We start from the raw sequence: 17,713 nt of genomic DNA on the forward strand, positions 1-17,713 counted from the left end.
AGCCGCCGCGGTCAGATGAGAAAGTTCTCGCTCGGCTGCAGGCTTACAAAATGGCAGCCTGACGACGATAATAATGTTCTTTATTTTGCTGATTTTATTCGTACGCTTAATAAAGAAGAAATACGCAGCAGCCTAAATTAAGCCGAAGGGCGGAAAAGCGGAGAAAAAGTGCACAACAAATGAAACCAAATAAAAAATACCGGCTTCATGTTTTACCTTGCAGATAGCCACGACAGCCTATGCAGGCACGCTCTGCAGCGTATGCACTGGAGCCGCAGTGACCGAACTCACTCTCCAAGTCTATGCAAAGTTCATTAATGCTTCTAGTCGGTTCACTTGTGAACTGAACGCTCCAACGCATCTACATACGTAGACAATCTCCCCCTCCCCCCCCCCCCTTCACAAAGATCGCCTTTTTTAAATTGTACGTGGATCGCTTCCAGAATATCTAATCGGACACAGTTATGAATGTGCATACTAAGCTCGGTATCGCTACGTCAGCTGCAAAAATAAAGTGCGCAATTCTGATTTCTGTCTGGTGCGGCGTTTGTATACTGGCGATAAACACACCTGATGAATTCGTAGCCACGAAGGACGCGTTTTTTGAGGCGAAATGAAAAAGACGCCCGTCTGCTTTGTAATATCAGTGCAATTTAAAAGACCTGAAGTGGTCAAGATTATTAGCACCCTTTTACTACAGTGTGCGTTTTTATTTTCACTCCCTGTTTCAGTTATTGCTTGGTTGCTCAGCCAAAGGACATCGAAAAAATTCTGGTCGCCTTTCGTCTGAGTCAATGCGCGGAAGGCATTCCCGAGCAGTGCACAGTGCGTGTTATAGAATGCAAGATGGTCGAAATTATTCTGCTGCTCTCCCCTGCGGTGCCGTTTCCGTTCCTTTTCCTCCCTCCTCTTTTTTTAACGCGATAACAGTTAGGCTGTCATCATTTACTATCTGGTTTCTCCGTAACGAAAACGCTTTAATGGTCCTTCTCGGTCGCGTGATCCAAATGACGTCATCAATGTTACGCGACATAAATCGGCCAGTCATACAAAGGTGCCTAAAATGAAAATCCCTGATCGCTCAATTGAGAGATGCTTCATCATGCATGGTCACATGAACTCAGAGGAAAAAGAAAGCACCGCCAAATTTCAATTTCTGAATAATTGATTCAGCTCGCGGCGCCATCTCAACCTGGCCACTGTGGCACCTTGGAACCTGCCTACCGGGTTCTGCCCTACCTGCCCCTGTGAGTTGTGCATGTGAAATTAATTAAAATACGTTAAGTGCAGTTGCCACCTGCCGACCCTGGCGATGTCATGAGCCTCAGCGGAGCTCACAAAGAAAAAAAAAGATTATTGACACAACCCCTTCGGTGTCTGTGTTTCAAACAGTCAGCCGCCATGGAAGTGGAGCAGCTCTCAACCGCTGCACCACGGCGCCAGCAGTGGTATGATGACTGCTCGTATCTGTAAATGCGGTTGAAATTGTCGTGGCGTCGTCAACACCACGTTACCGCCAGTGGGAAAATAATAGGGCGTCGCCAGGTTTAAAATCTGAGGACTCCCAGAATTTGGAAGCTAGCCCACCCCCGGGAATTCCAAAGAACTGTCAGCATTTTAGAAAAAGACCAACCGGCAAAATAGATTAAGCTAAATTAGTTGGGATTAGTTATTCGATTAAGGTGCACTTGAGCGTCCGATTGGTGCAATGTCGGACGGTAATACATGAAAAGTATTCTTCAACGTTCGTAGAAAGTAAAGACTCAAGCATGGCATATAAGCACTCTGATACCGGTTCGAACCGGAGTTTAGGCGGGGAAGTCACATGAATATTAGACACTCATTACACACACTATAGCAGCAACCTAAATGCTATGGCATTTTCTTTAAAAGAATGTGGTTAGGAGGCCTCACTTCCCTCGCGGCGCTGATCACGTCTCCATCGAGAAATGAAAGTTTTTTCGCCTTTCCTCTCCTCCCAACCCTGTGTTTATTTTTCTGCCATCACGACGCAGTCGGAGTGTTATCCAAAAGTGATATATTTGTTGCGTTTTTCCTTATAGCGAGTTTTCGTAGCTCTCACTCTTCAGGCCTCTGTTCTTATATCCCGGATGTTGTCACGCGAACACCCATGCGCCCGTTTGGTTTTCACTCTGATAAAAACGCTCTTGAAAGTCAGCAAGAAAAAGCATGGAAGGGCACACTGAACAAACGGACGATGAAGCCGGTAGGTTCTTACAGCCACGCTTCCCTCAGGTGTTCGCTGCCCTCTCCATTCAATATGGCAATGACGAGCCCAGTCTCACTTTCGAAAAGCTTTGCACCGTCTGCGCCCCAAGAGCTCTCACTCCCAGAGCCATGGCAGGATGGACTTCTGCACAGGTTACATGCAGAACTCAGACCGCATGCCCTTCGGACTTCCAAACAAAGACTGAAAGCTCGCGCTTTAGAACACTTTTGTGTTAGCGTCACGTCCCTACAGAGTGTTCACTGACGAACAAGGCGTCGCCCGGTGAAAGCTTTTCCGGCGTGTTTATCAAAGGGCGATAACAAAGGCCCTATAAACTCGGGGGCCAGTGGTGTAACTTTTGTTGTGTTCTGCTTAGCACATAAGTACACGGAGAACACGCTGATTTGCCTCTGCCAAAACTTCCAGCGCACCATTCTAGAAATCCGACCTCTTGTGGCTTACCAATTGATCTGCAAACAGTGATTGCAACACGAGTTACTGAACTCACTCAGCGGCCACAAGGAACAAAATACGAAGTGGCGAACGCGTTGGAAGCAGCACCAGAAAGAAAACCCCAGCAGGTCGCCGTAGCTCTCAGAAAAAAACATCCGTCAGAGCCGTCCGCCGAAAGACGCCAAGATGTTCAGTTAGATTATTTGAAAGCGGGCACGCCGTTTTCTATTGGGATAGCTTAGGAAAGTTGTTGTTTGAGATAAGTAAACTACAATAGTTTGCAGCATACTTAGAGATAATGTTTTAAAGAATTGTTCAGAATGCTACGCAGCCCTACAAGCGGGTTGCATGTCACATAGAAGCGTTTTATTCTGTAAGAATGTCGGGGATCCTGCATAGATATTCGTCGAGGAGCATAAGTAAATGAGCTAAAAATACTTTAGCATGGTAACTTACCGACCGTATAATTATCATTAGCAGATTGAAAAATAACGATAAAGGCAGCTGGCAGGCAGGCGCAGTACTTCTGGTATAATGGAATATATATCGAGACTTACGTTACAGTGACATAAGTTATGCGCAGGAATTATACCGATATTCTTCGCCAGCCTTGGCATAGTACTAACATTGACGACCGACAGGAGCGGTTTACGGTGTCGAAGTTTAGCTGTAGGCTTAAAAATACTAGTCATGAAGAAAATCATATTTACAAGCTTAGTGGTGAGTCAGCGGTTCACGAGGCAGAATAAGGCACTGGAAAAGTGTACAGAGGGGACACCACCTGATTGCATGGCATGATGGATTGCCAATGTCACAGATCAAAAGTGCAGATAAAATATCACACTAATGTCATGGACGGCCCCGTTTACGGCCACACAGCGACGAGATGTGTTAGTGATGTTTATCCCATAGAGATTTCCATGCACAACAGTCGTTTTAAAAAACATTAAGGCTCCTCACTGCGACCGACCACAGTGAAGGCGTGAATGCTGGGCGCAAACCTTTTTCTGAAGCTCGCGGCCTGCCGCTCCACAGTATGAAAAGCACTGCAGGTAGAAGAACAGCTGCTCGAGAGGGAAGCCCCAGAACATTTGTTGCCCGTCCCTCGAGAGCATAGTGTTGCCACCAACGGCGGTGTTGGTCTGAAGGTCAGGCACGTTGCTGGCGCTCAGCGCCGCGTAGCTGGCCAGGTACACCTCGTGCGACTCCTGGCGACTGGCGTCCGGCAACAGGCCGCTGGCGTTCAGCGCTGCGTTTAAGCGCAGTGTGTCCTCATAGAGACGCATCACTCCTGGGTCGATGGTTTGCGGCGGGTATGCCTGGACACGCAGCAGGAAAGATATTTCGGGCAACGCTAGCCACACTGGCCACAAAGGGAGCGGATTCATTCATTCATTCGCCTCATATGTGCTCCCAAATGTAGAGTGAGGCTGTTTGTGAGAACTGAGAGCCGCGAAAACGATATAAGGTAGCGTCTTCAGTATCGTGGTTCGTGATGTGCTGGAAAAGGAGTGCAAAAGCGTACTATGAACAAAGCATGTACAAGGAGGCATTGTAATTAACTTTAATGACTAGGTGACAATAGTATTTTTCTAACTATTTGGTTTCAACATCAATCTTGAATTTAAATATTAAAAAACAGGTACAAGGAGGCATTGTTTTAACTTTAATGATTAGGTGACTATAGTATTTTTTAAACTCTTTGGTTTTAACATCAATCTTGAATTTAAGTAAGAATGTTAAGATTTAAATATTAACCTTGTATCGTTTGTAACGCCTCTATCACTGAACTTTTGGAGGTTCATTCAAGACTCCTTCCTTTGTATGGAAACAATTGCATATTAGCGCAGGAACTTACAGAAATGCATGGACTAGGTTCTCATATATAACTTAAGAAATAACGTTGTCCTGCGCCCAACGGTTTGCGTGCTCGCCTAGCAACATGGAGGGCCTCGGTGCAATTGCGCGCACCTATACGGAAGAAATTCGATTTATGAAAAACAAGCAATGTATGCAGCAAACGAAGGAAACCAGTCGCAGGATGTTGTCCGAAAAATGCGTTCACAGGGAGTGCTCACATTTTGAGGACGTTAGCTGTTACTCATCACGTTTCGAGATTTCGTGGGGTCTGCTACCACCATGATACCAAAGCGCCATCATTCACAGCAAACTAGAAAACAGCACATCTCGCATTGAGACTTGTAGCGCCAGCTACAATAGCAATGTAGAAACAACCACCTGCCGCGTGGAAATGATGACGTCACGGTCCAATATGGTGGATAGGAGTGCAACTATGTGAGTGTGACATCGGGGATGAAATGGCAGCATAGTTTCGGTTTCTCGAATCCAAGATAGCGGCCAATAAAATTGACTGTGCCCTCCCCTATCACCTCTCCCCTGTATGACGTCACGGGATCAAATGGCGGTGTAGTTTCGGTTTCTCGAATACAAGATGGCGGCTAATAAATTGCGCCCTCCGCCTCATTTCGAGAAAGCCGGGCGGCCGAAACCTCCCTTTAATCTCATTCATATCCATTCTAGTAATCCAAACAGCTAGCGTCGTTACTTTAACTGGCGGCCTTTTTCCTTATGATGAACAACCGACTTGCTCACACAAAGATTTTGATAGAGTGATGCTCGTTGCGCCTGGTACAAGGTTTGGTAGTAGGAAGAGAGCTGGAAGTGTGATAGGAGCTCATCTTTGTTGGAGCGCAGCCGGATGCACACACAGGACGTTCGCCCAACTGACAGCGTTTGTTTTGTGAGCGCTGGGTAATGCGTTGCTGCACTTCATTATTCTTTTCGCACTGAATCGCGTGTTGTCTCACCGTCCCGGCGTTAGCTTTCCTGTCTGCGCTGCTGTATCTCGGCTGGGCATTCTGCGTGGGTACCTGTGCCGTGGTTCCAGAGCCCGACCAGTCGCATAGAGGCCTGTTTGCAAGCTGCAGTGTTTGAAAATTTTTTGTTTGGGTGCTCTTTAGGTTTGGGTGCCTTTTGTTTGGTGGCTGCTATTGCTCTAATGCTCAGCGGTGCGGGCCACAGCTTCGACTAGTGAACAAAGGTGGGAGCCTTCATTGGCGTCTAACATGTGTCTAGCCAAAGTGCAGCACTGCGCATCACCAGCAGTGTAGAATTGAAAACGAGTGGTTTATTCCCAGACAAACTTCTCCTTTGCAAATACGACGCTAAGCGCTCGGGCGCTGGAAGTGCAGAAACAGTAACCCTCGCAGAAGCTCCAGCCGACGAGAAACAGCAGCGCAGACGGGCTAACGAACGCCGGGACGGTGAGAAAACAAAAATCCGCGCCAAGCCAATATTGAAATGAAGCAATGCACTATCCAATGCTCACAGAACAAACACTGTTAACTTGGCGAACCTGCTATATACGCTGGCTTCGCGCTCGCTTCTTATCACCAAGAGCTCCATGTCATGCATTAGAGGTCTATTTCGCATATACGGGCGTGTAGGCAAAGCCAGGCGACAGAGGAGTACTTGCGCGGAAGGGATCTCTGAGGCTATAGCATTCTATTAAGGGTAGGTTAAATGTGACGTGGTGAAAGGAAGAATAGTGGCATTGTCTGCGGTGTTATACGCACAGAGGACCCTAGGAGGCTCTTGGGACCAAATAAGGCCATAGCGTCATACCCTAAAGGAGGAGGTTAAGTGTTTTTGCAACTGCATCTGTGATAATTCGAACGACGGACAATACTGAGTAATGCTAAAAATCAACCATTATACAGGAATACTTCATAATATTACGTTAGAATTATATTACAATGATTTTTTGAGAACAAAGATATCGAATTGAACTCAGGTCTTCCTTTACATGCAGGTGAAACATTTGAAGCTGGGAACTAACAATAGGAATATGTGGTTCATCAACCATCCCCCCCCCCCCCACCGGTAACTGCAGGAAAAATGAAAAAGCATTAATCTCGATCTCATGGGCACCACCTTACGAATCGCTACAGAACCGAAGGAGGCGGGGGTCAGCACATATGGTGGTTGGTGCAGTGGTGAGAACAGACCGCGGCTTGTGCAGGGAAGTGGCAGTGTGAGCAGACGTTTCTACCGGACATGACAACTCGGGTGCACTACACAACTGCTGCTACCACTTGGTCTCGATATATAATCCTGCTGCCGCTTATGCTGCGGCTCCTCGTCATCACGTTGCCTTTTGCAATGGCGTGGAGTGCAGTGGCCCCCGTTTTGTGCTCACCTGCCTCCTTGCATTATGCGTCCTAATACCCAAGGCTGTATCTCCATACTGGCTTTCCGTCCTCATCGGTCACCTTCTTACGCCGACACCCACTGCAAGGTAAAGGCCCCTCCCATGTCTTTCCAATGAACCCTGTCCTTTGCCAGCTGCGCCCACCCTATGCGTGCAAAATTCTTAATCTCGTCCGCCCACCTAATCTTCTGCCTCCCCCTGTTACGCTTGCCTTCTCCTGGAATTCGCTCCGTTAGCGTTAGTGACCGGCGGTTATTTTGCCTTCGCACTGCATGCCCTGCCCAAGCCCATTTCTTCATCGTGATTTCGAAGAGAATGTCATTAACCCACGTTATTTCTCTCACCCGCTCTGCCCGCTTCCTGTCTCTAAACGTTACACCTATCATTTTTCTTTCCATTGCTCGCTTTATTGTCGGTAACTTAAGCTGAATGCTTTCCGTTAGCCTCCACGCTTAAGTCCTGTGTTTACTTCTCGGAGCATAGAATTTTTGGTTGTATTACATCGTGGCTCTGTCCCATTCCTAAAGCTGAAGATAAACCGACCAGCAATGAACGTGCAATTACGCCCCATCTCGCCTCGATCCGTGAAGGCGCTTTGTTTTCCTTCGGAAAAGTTACAATGTTTTGTAGCAACTTTAGACAGTGCAGCAGTCTTTAAGATAATTATGTTTAAATTTAAAGAAGCCAGATAAGAAAATGCGTAATGAAAAATGGAAGATAATATAAATCAGATTGTCACAGCTAGAGTTTTGGATAAATCAACGGATAAATGTTTAACCAGTCCGATAAAAAACACTGACAATGAAGAGTATGAAACGTTAGTATTAGGAGACTGCAACCACTTGCTCTTCGCGGAAAGCAATATTGAAATTAGAGGTTCGTATCCTAAGTGAAGTTCTCACCGTTTTTACCTAGTAAATAACAAGATGAGAAATTTTCTCATAAAGATGCTTCTAGATAAATATTTTATACCTTTAAAATGTCTGCTACAAGAATAAAGGAGGAAATTCTGCCATGTCACACTATTCTCTACTGTTAGCAGGAAGTAAGCTCTTCTTGAAAGATACATCACCAGTGTGAACCGTAGTTTGTGAATGAAGTGAGCTGTTGGCCTTACATGTGTAATGCATCAACTGTCACCGGTTTCGCTATCGGCACGCGCCGACACTACGCTGCGTCTGAAGACGAAGAAGTTGCCCTACGCTGCAAGACCCGACACAGCATCTCCGAGGGCACACAATAAACGTGTCCCTACAGTTGGCGCAGGTGCTAGGTTTATCCCCTACCAACCTGGAACTTCCCCTTGCGTCAACCATGCCAGACGAGAGCGCCTCAACACCGCCGGCCATTTCTACCGCAGTCCTTTTGTTATGGACTCATCCGGCAGATGACTCTTCGCTCTCCAGTGGCACAGCCGACCAAGATGTTGAGGACTGGCTGTCTTCGTACGAACGAGCCATAAGCTAAAGCAAGTGGGATGACTTCACCTAGCTGAGTAACAATCTTTTACCTGGCGGACATCGCGTACTTCTGGCTTCGCAAGCATGAGGTGGACTTACCAACTTGTCCGGTATTTAAGAAGAGCTTTGCGGAAGTGTACGGCCGCCGTACAGTGCGCACGCTCTGTGCAAAACAATGCTTACGTGATCGTGCTCAACACACCAAAGACACTTTTACTAGTTACATTGAAGACATTGTTAACCTCTGCAAACTGTCAACCCCGCCATGCCCGAAGCGGACAAGATTCATCCTATCTTCAAAGGCGTTGCTAACGACGCATTTCAGATGCTCCTCGCGAAGAATTCTACCACCGTCGGTGAAGTCATTAAGCTTTTCCAGAGCTACAACGAGCTCCGCAAGCAGCGCGCTGCTACGTGGCGCTTCGGAGTCTGCTACGAAGCGTTCTCTTCACTGGCCCTGGGCGGTCCTACTCCTGAGGAATCCCATCTGCTCCACCAAATCGAAGCCTTTGTTCGCGAAGTGGGCGCCCACCAGCTTTCCCTCATTTCACATTTTCAAGACCACGCTAGCCTTTGTTCCTGACTGCGCCTCGTTTTTGGCTCCTGCCATAAGCCGTGTTTCTGCAGGACCAGTCGCTGATGTGCTGCCGTCTAGCCCAGTGCTCCCGCCTGTGACAGCACCCCTGACGTATGCCCAAGCGGTGGCCAGGCCCCGACTTCAGCCACCACCCGATTCCTACCAGGCCGTTCCTTCTTTCCGCCCTCCTCCGCCGTCTGAGTCCCTGTCTCATGCTCCGTTCTCAAGAACCCGCCCACAACCTTGGAGCGCTTGGCGTATGGCGGATAAACGGCCGATCTACTAGACCTCTGGTCTGCCCGGTTGTGTCGCACGGCTTTGCCGCCAGCGCCTACCGCCCTCTCGATCTGACCTGCGGTCCTACCCGTACGATGCCGAATAATCCTCGCCCAGAAGGCAACCCGGGCCTCCCTTCGTGCCCCCAGATGGCTAAATTTACGCCACTCGCCGATCTCCTTCCCCTCGTCGCCGTTCCCTTCTCCAATGCTGCGACGTTCTAACTCCGCCCTTGACAGAAACTAACAGTCGAAGCTTCGGAGGCAATAACTGCGCTTCTTTCGAACTCAAGTCCTCTGTGCCGTCCCGCAAATGTAATCGCAGTGTTTGTGGAAGGCGCCGCAGTTGTCGCTCTCGTTGACACAATTGCTGCAGTATCCGTCTTCAGTGAAGCTCTCTGCCGTAGACTCCGCAAAGTGACCACCACGCTTTGACTTTTCGCTCTGCAGCACGTCCTCACAGCGCATTCATCTCTCAGCCGCCTATGGGGCCCGTGTCCTCATATCAAGATGTTTTGCATACCACCGAGTTTATTGTTGTGTCTCACTGCTCACACGACATCATCCTGGGATACGACTTCCTTTCGACTTATTGTGCCATGATTGACTGCGCCTGAACGGAAGATGCCTTTTCTCCGCTGTGTGAGTCCCCCGTGTGCGACGTGCCTACACAGTCTGCCAAACTTCTTGTCGCCGCTGATACCGACATTCCTGCGTTTTCTACTGGACTCTTACCACTCTTCTGTGCGGGCTTCACTCATTCAAATGTTTCTTCATGCCTACCGCAGCCACTTATCGCCACCCCTGCCTCCTGTTTCCCTTTGCTATTTTCACGATCCACAATAGATAAAGTGCAATTTACGCCTCGAACCCTTCTTAGTGTCTTATAGCCGCGCTCCGAGGTGGATGCCTCGGGCGTATTGAAGAACTTGATTCCTGCTTGGCTAAACTGTTCTTCATACCGCCGCTTCCTTTGACGTCGACGTGCTCACCTCTTGTGACGTTGTGACCGATCCGCCACCACACGACGTTTTCAAACGTGCCGCTACGGCTGACCTTTCGACCTTCCCCTGCTACGTGATCAACTCGTCGCCCTCATACAGAGCTTCAGTTCTTCCTTCAATTTTCTTAGACTGCCTTGGTACGCACGTCTGTGTTTGCGCGCACCATCGACACCAGTAGACACGCCTCTCTGCGGCGGCGCCCCTATCGTGTGTCGGCTTCTGAGCGCCGAGTCATTTCTAGTCACGTGGACGACATGTTTCGTAAGGGTGTCATACTGCCTACCCATAGTCCCTGGGCGTTTCAGGTTGTGTTGGTCAGAAATCAAGATGGGTTCATCAGGTTCTGTGTAGATTACCGCCGGCTCAACAGCATCACGTGCAAGGACGTGTATCCTCTGCCATACATTGACGACGCCCTGGATTGCTTGCAAGGCGCCGAGTATTTCTCCTCGCCGGATTTACGCTTTGGCTACTGGCGGGTGCCGATGGCTGACGCTCATCGCTAAAAAACTGCCTTCATAACATCTGATGTTTATAAGAGGTCAACGTCATGCCGTTTGGCCTTTGCAACGCCCTGGCATCTTTCGAACGCCTGATTGCACTATCCTCAACGGTCTCAAGTGGGAGACTTGTCTTTGCTCTTCCGATGACATCGTTGTTTTTAATGCGGACTTTCCTTCTCATCTCTTCCACGTGAAGCTCATCCTCAATTGTCTGACTGTCGCTGGGCATCACTGAATTTGAAAAAGTGCCGCGTTGCTGCCCGACAACTCGCAATTTTAGGACACGTCATTTCTAAAGACGGTATTCTTCCGGACCCCGTGAAACTTCGTGCAGTTGCCGAATTTTCGAAGGCAACTTCACTGAAGCAGCTCCGTAGCTTCGTTGGCCTCTGCTCGTACTTTAGCCGCTTCGCCTTTAATTTATCCTCGATCATCATCCCTCTGACCAAACTCCTCGCCGGCCTCTCCAACTTCTCCGCTTAGACGCCTGCTTTCGATGATTCCTACGACACTCGGCGCCGCCTTTTGGTTTCGCCTCCTATACTGCGCCACTTTGACCCCACTGTCCCAACTGAAATGCACACTGAGGCCAGCTATATTAAAGTAGGTGCCATTCTGACCCATTTCGAACCTGGTTTCAATGACTATGTACTTGTCTATGCCAGAAGGACCTGGAGCAAAGCAGAGGGCAACTTTTCTTTTATAGAAATAGTATGTTAGGCTAATGTTTTGGCCATTGCCATATTTCGTTCCTACACCTACGGCCATCCGTTCTCTGTCGTCACCGAGCACCATGCCCTCTGTTGGCTGGCCTCTCTTAATGACCCGTCAGGCCGCCTCGGTCGCTGGGTTCTTCGATTGCAGGAGTATGACATTCACGTCATTTAACGCTATGGCCTCAAGCATAGTGACGCGGACGCTCTCTCCCGCTCCCCGATACCCAGTGCTATATCGTCTGATCCGGTGTCTTCCCACCGGTGATACTATGTGTACAAGCTTTCCCCTGGCCTGGTAATTGGCTTATGAGAGGTGAGAGGCTTGGGAAATGGGTCTTTGACCCCACCTTGAGTAACAGAAAAATACCTTGTGCCATGGCGCTCTTTAACCATAGATGCCCTTGAGCCATAAAAATCCAAAATCACCATTACCGGTGTCTGCATCGGACTTGTTCCCACTTGCCTCGACAGGCATGCGCACAGAGCAGCGAAAAGACCCTTGGATCGCCGCTCTTCTAGACTTTCTTTCCAGTCCCTCTACAGATCATTCATTCAATCCAATTTTCTGTTAAGCCCGTCGCTTTTCTTCAAGAGACGGCCTGCTATATCATCGCAATCACCTGTTTGACGGACGCAAATGGCTCCTAGTCGTCCCCTGGCCGCCATCTCCGCGCAGAGCTTTGCACTGCTTTTCGTGCGGACCCCACTGTGCACACGGCGGCGTTTTGAAAAACTACACGCGTCTGTGTGTGCGGTTCTACTGATGTTGAATGTACCGCTTTGTTCACCACTTTGTGCGGTCTTGTCCGTCCTGTCAACGGCGCAAAACTCCTCCCCACAACCCGCTTGCTTCATTGCACCCGTTACATGTCCTGGCAGCCCGTTTGATCACGTTGGCATAGGCCTCTACGGCACCCTTCCTCCTGCTCCCGTTAGTCACTGTTGGACTGTCGAGACCGTTTATCATCTCTTTCATGATACTGAAACGTCACCATTGCCGTCTGCGTCCGTCCGTTACGTCGCTTCCTTTCTTCTCAAAAATCTGATTCTTCGTCATTGTGCTCCTCAACAACGGCTCAGCGACCATGGACACGTATTCCTGTCTGACACGCTAGATGCCCTCTTCAAAGAATTCCGCATTATCCACCGAACCACTTCGTCTTACCTAGACCATCGGCTTGAGAGAGCGTTTCAACCGAACCCTCAATGACATGCTGGCCATGTACGTCAACGCCGGCCACTCCAACAGGGATCAGGTTCTTCTCTTCGTCACCAACGCGTACAACACTGTAACGCAAAGCACCCCTGGATTCTTTCGCTTTTTTCTGCGGTACGGCCGCGAGCCCTTCTACGCAATGGACACTCTTCTTCGCTACCGCCACGACATTACAACAAATCTACCCTCTGTCTGTTCTTTTATTGATATAGTTTGTCTGTTCTTTTATTGATATAGTTGTCGTAAGGCATGTGGCATTTAACACATGAGTATGTCAAATTTTGGCAGCGGAATACCTTTTAAGGTATATATACACAAAAAGACTGTTTCAAATATCATTATCAAAACCGCTGTCACCTCGCTGCAAGTAATTATAATATATTTTCAATAAGTATCGGACCACATACCTTGAACTGGTAGTCGCAGAAGAGAGTTAGCCGGAGCAATACGTTGATTTGGGCGACCACAGAAGTCCTAGCAAGAGCTGAAATTACGGTCATTGGATGCCAAGGCTCATACAGCGGCGCTGAGGTCAGGAAGTGGTAGAGAGACACTTCTCGCGCAACCACCAACCGATACGCGCGGACTGAGGCGATGCCAGGCACGTGGTAGATACTGTGTCCCGGCCGATGGAGCGACTTCTTGAAAAAGGTTACAGTAGCCTGCGCAGCTCTTCGATACAACTGAAAGACGGGCGCCGCTGTATCGTTGGGAAGGTATGCGAAGGCGTCGTCCAGAATAATCTATGAACTTGTCCTATTGAAGGCATTGACTGCTACGAGTCCTAAAATTGACCGCACTTGCTGCGCCAAGGAATCACTGTAAGAGCGCGCAAAGGCCTGAATGGACAGCTTGGACAAGTGCACGATATTCCACGTGGGCTCCAGGTTCTTTTGAAGATCCCTGTGCATCTACCACTTCACCACTGGCATCACCATTTCAAAAGCCTTCATGCACTTGAAGAAACTATAGTCGTGCAGGCTCCGTTCACGGCCCATATCTACAAGCATGCCGTTCGTCAGATAGCTAGAGACCATTGGCGTCAGCGCCCAACCCACGTACGCTCCCAAGAACAAGTTGAAACGCTCCTGGGACTCGCTGCTTCGGTTAAACAGCTCCGAATAAACCTGAGCGTACAGTTCAGGGTGGAGGTTCACCATTTCGTCCACGGGCCATAATGGTGAGTCGTCTGGCAGATGGCCGTTGACAGCTCGTCGGAGTTCTGGTTCGCTCAGATTGTGAAGCTGTGGTACAGTGTCTTCTCCCCAAAAAAGGCGCACAATCTCTACCACTTCATTGTGAGTATTCAGCACATGTCGGATCATTCTCGAGTAGGACTGACCGGTACCACCGACAATCTCGGCACACCGCATAAGGTAGTCGTCTGCGTTGCCCCTCACAGACAATGCCTCGATGTCGCGGATCCGCTGTATGCAGCGGGGGTCTAGCGTCATGTATATGGTGTTCTCAGTGGGCAGGAATGGGTGTCTACCCACGTAAAAGCCCCATAACATTGGCATGCCATACTGCAATGGAGACCGAATCAGGGTGTTGAGAAGCTGATATCGAGTTGCGGGAGACTTGCTTGGCCACGGGAGTCCGAGTTCCTGGAGGAAGGCGGTGAACACTGAGTTGTTTAGGTCCTCCACCTGCAAGCGGCACCCAGCGCACTGGTGTTGCCTAGCTGTTCGAGAGCCTTGAGCAATTTTTTTTATTTATGGTACAAATACGTAGGATTTGAAGGTTTCTGTGGTAGACAGAGTTGAACTTCTTAAACGACGAGTGAGCCACGAGAGACGCTGCCATCGATGGCTCATGATAAGGTTCCACCTTTGAAGTTATTTAATGTGCATGAGCACCGCAGAGAACACGAACGTTTTTCATTTTAGCTAGATCGCACTTAGGCCGCCTCGTCCGGGATTGGATCACACGTCTTGGACGCGGAGTTAAAACAAAAATTGAGTAACACTTGCTGTTGGGCTACCTGGTCTTCCAAGATTTTGTATGAACAAGCGCAAATAAATCAAGCCTGTTTTCTACGCAAATAGTTTACATTCATCACTAGATGACCACCGCTCCGCAATTGCGGGATTTTTATTCCTTCAGGTTTCTCCTAAAGGGCCTCACAAGAGAGAGGGAGGAAGCGGGGCATTACATACGAAGGATAGAGGATAAAGTGTAAGTATTAACATATCGAACTAATTATACTCTGATAAACAACAAAGCAACCAATATAGTAAAAAATGGCAGGTCATGCTGCGCAAGAGGTTTGAACACGCTACCAAGCAGCTGACCACACTAACTACTTCTTGACTTTAAACCACTGCTGAGCCACTCCAACCATCGTTTTGTCCACACCGCATCATTCTTATTGTTTTGTTGCTTTTATGTATTATTCCTGTTTTTTCACTGCAGCTGCCTTTCCGCACAGACTACATTCATCTGTATCCAACAACCCATCTAGTCCACGATGTGAGTCCCAGTATGCGGGTCCCATGTGGACAGTTTATGCTAGGGCAACCCCTCTAATATCTTTGTCGGCCCCAGCGGGACCGATGAATCAACAGGCAAAACAAAATTTATTTTGCCTGCATAATTCCCACAGGAGGCTGACGAAGGTGTTACAGTGGCTTGCCTCTGTTGATTCCATATGGGTAACATAACGGCTTTGCAAGCAATAACTAAGTCATAACTCTCATATCCAGCTAACATGGATCACTTGTGGGGCACTGAAGGGCAGAGGGAACGAAAATGTGGGCTTTATTCAGGAAACATCTGGTCTAGCCGAAACAGGGCTCCCCGTTCACAAGTGCTATAGGACTCGGATGGACCGCGGTGGCGCTAGAAAGTGGGCGTATCCGCATGATGCCCACATATGTCCGTTGTGGGATATTTAAAGGCAGAAGCAACAAAATTGTGGGCTTTATGCAGTGAGTACCTGTGATAGTCGAAATGAGGCTGCCTGAAATAGACAGCCGTAGGTCCCTCATAGGCCGCCTTGAGGCTGAAAAGCGGACGTGCCAACATGGTGTCCGCATGGTACAAATGTGGGATCCTTGAGGCAAGACGCCACGCAAGTGAAGGGCTTCACGCAGGAAAAACGTTGCTAAGTCTTAGTCGGGGCTTTGTGCACAAAACTTCTGTAGGTCCCACAGAGGCCGTGCGGAGCTAGAAAACGGGCGTGCCCGGTTTGTGCCCTAATTGGTCTTTCCTGGGATACGTCAGGGAACACAAGTCTATGCAGAAAAATGTCGGCTGGCCCCAGTGGGTCTCCCGGGAGAAAATTACTGTAGTTCTACATCGGCTGCGGCGGGGCTGGAAAGCGGACTTTCCCGCATGCTCCCCACATCTACCCCTTTTGGGTACTTGAGGGGATTAAATCCATGCTCTATGAGAAAAAAGCGCGGATAGTCCGAATGGTTCTGCCGATGCAATGCCACCGTGGGTCCTGAATGGGCCGTGGAAGGGCCGAGCACACCGGCTGGCCTTTCCTCTTGCATTCAAGCAGTACTTTTATCAAATTGTTACATATATGCCCATAAGTTTTCCCAAATGTTAACAAAATCTTAAGAACCTTTATTCAATTAGTAAAGGTTACATGCTTATTACTATCAACGCGCAGAAAATGGTCCACATGACCAGACAATACGCACGAATAACTGTGCCACCTTATCGAAAATATCCTGGACTACCTACAACTCTGTATATTATCGTCGCAATAAACGTAATCCATGCACAATTGCGGGGGAAATATTTGTAAGCGTAATACTGACTGATCGTGAGCAGCCCATATGCGTCAAGCGGTACAAAAAAGTGGTCGGGTTGTAAAGGAGTTATACCTAGTAGACGCGCTAAAGCACGCTTTCGCCTTTTTGGCTCATAGTTTTGCTTTACTGGGTCGTCAGCACGCCTGACGACGATATTACACTCAAGTTAAGCTCTGATAGAGTTTAAGTTGATAAGATTCGTTCCCGCAGAAGATTAAAGTTGAGATGAAGAAGTCTGCAATGCACAGCACGAGTATGCGTTGCGGCTTAGCACGAGGCGTGGTCGGATGCAGCGATAGCATAGTGTTCACGGGCAGTGACTGGCGAAGCTTGTCTGTTCGCACCGCCGCGGGTTCGAAACCCTGTAGCGACAATATTTATTTTGTTTCTGCACCCTCCGGGTCAAGGACGCTATAAGGTTATTTGCTGGCATTGACCCCGTGATGTAGTGCTTTCCCAATTCGCAATAAAAGGTTTTGGCGAAGTGCTTTGCTGGAGTAACGTGCGAATAATTTGTGCACGAGCCTAAAAAATACCCGCATCGACCCCCATTAGGGAACATGTGGGCAAGCCCGGATTCGGCTGGTCTCTGCGGAACCCGCACTGGTCTGATTAGGCAATGCGACCAGCCCCCAAAATACCCACCTCAGTCACCCTGTAGAGTATGTGTGCAAGGCCTAGTGGTGTTTGCCCCTGCAGAACCGGCGTCGGTCCCCTATCAGTATTGGAGGGGTTCTCGGCATTCCGGGTTGAATGTGAGCAACCTAAATGTGGCCGTCCCTATGGGTCGGAAATGGGCCTGATCTATGTCATCTTTGAGCAGCCCACAAGGAGCCCATCTGGGCACCAATTGATGAACCCGCATGTTTTCCACATGCCCACATGGGCCGAGTCGGGCGTCGCACTCCACAGCCCACTTGGCCTTGCTTAGGAAGCAACACAGAGCTCATCGTGACTATGCTTGTAAGTGTAATCGGCCTACGGCCGGATGAGGTTTTAAGATTCGCGGGGCTGACATCCTCGGCATGATCACTGTGTGTGCCCGGCCAAAGGAAGGAGGCAGAGAACCAACCAAGAAAGATCCGGCGAATAAACTATACAGAATGATTGCTACGTCAACTTTAAAAGCTTTATAGAGTTCAGCATTAAGCCCATCCGGAGCAGGTGATTTGCCCACTCTCTTTTATTTTTTCACAGATTATTGCACAAAGCAAAAACAGGCGATAAAATAATTTACAAAGTACTGCCATGGTTGACGAGCCAAGAGGCGTTTAGAGAACG

The 17,713-nt window shown here is 48.7% G+C and overlaps 1 protein-coding gene across 1 annotated transcript in view; it reads right to left on the minus strand.

The window, feature by feature from the left end:
- Positions 1-3,639: 3,639 nt before the first annotated feature.
- The window catches only part of LOC144103386 (uncharacterized), a 32,836-nt gene continuing 18,762 nt past the window's right edge, over positions 3,640-17,713 (minus strand). Inside the window, exon 3 of the mRNA XM_077636118.1 lies at positions 3,640-4,002. Within this exon, the coding sequence (XP_077492244.1) occupies positions 3,640-4,002 (363 nt within the window). The remainder of the gene's footprint in view (positions 4,003-17,713) is intronic.

This window comes from Amblyomma americanum, chromosome 9 (genome assembly GCF_052857255.1).
Source record: "Amblyomma americanum isolate KBUSLIRL-KWMA chromosome 9, ASM5285725v1, whole genome shotgun sequence".
Taxonomy (NCBI): Eukaryota; Metazoa; Arthropoda; class Arachnida; order Ixodida; family Ixodidae; genus Amblyomma; species Amblyomma americanum.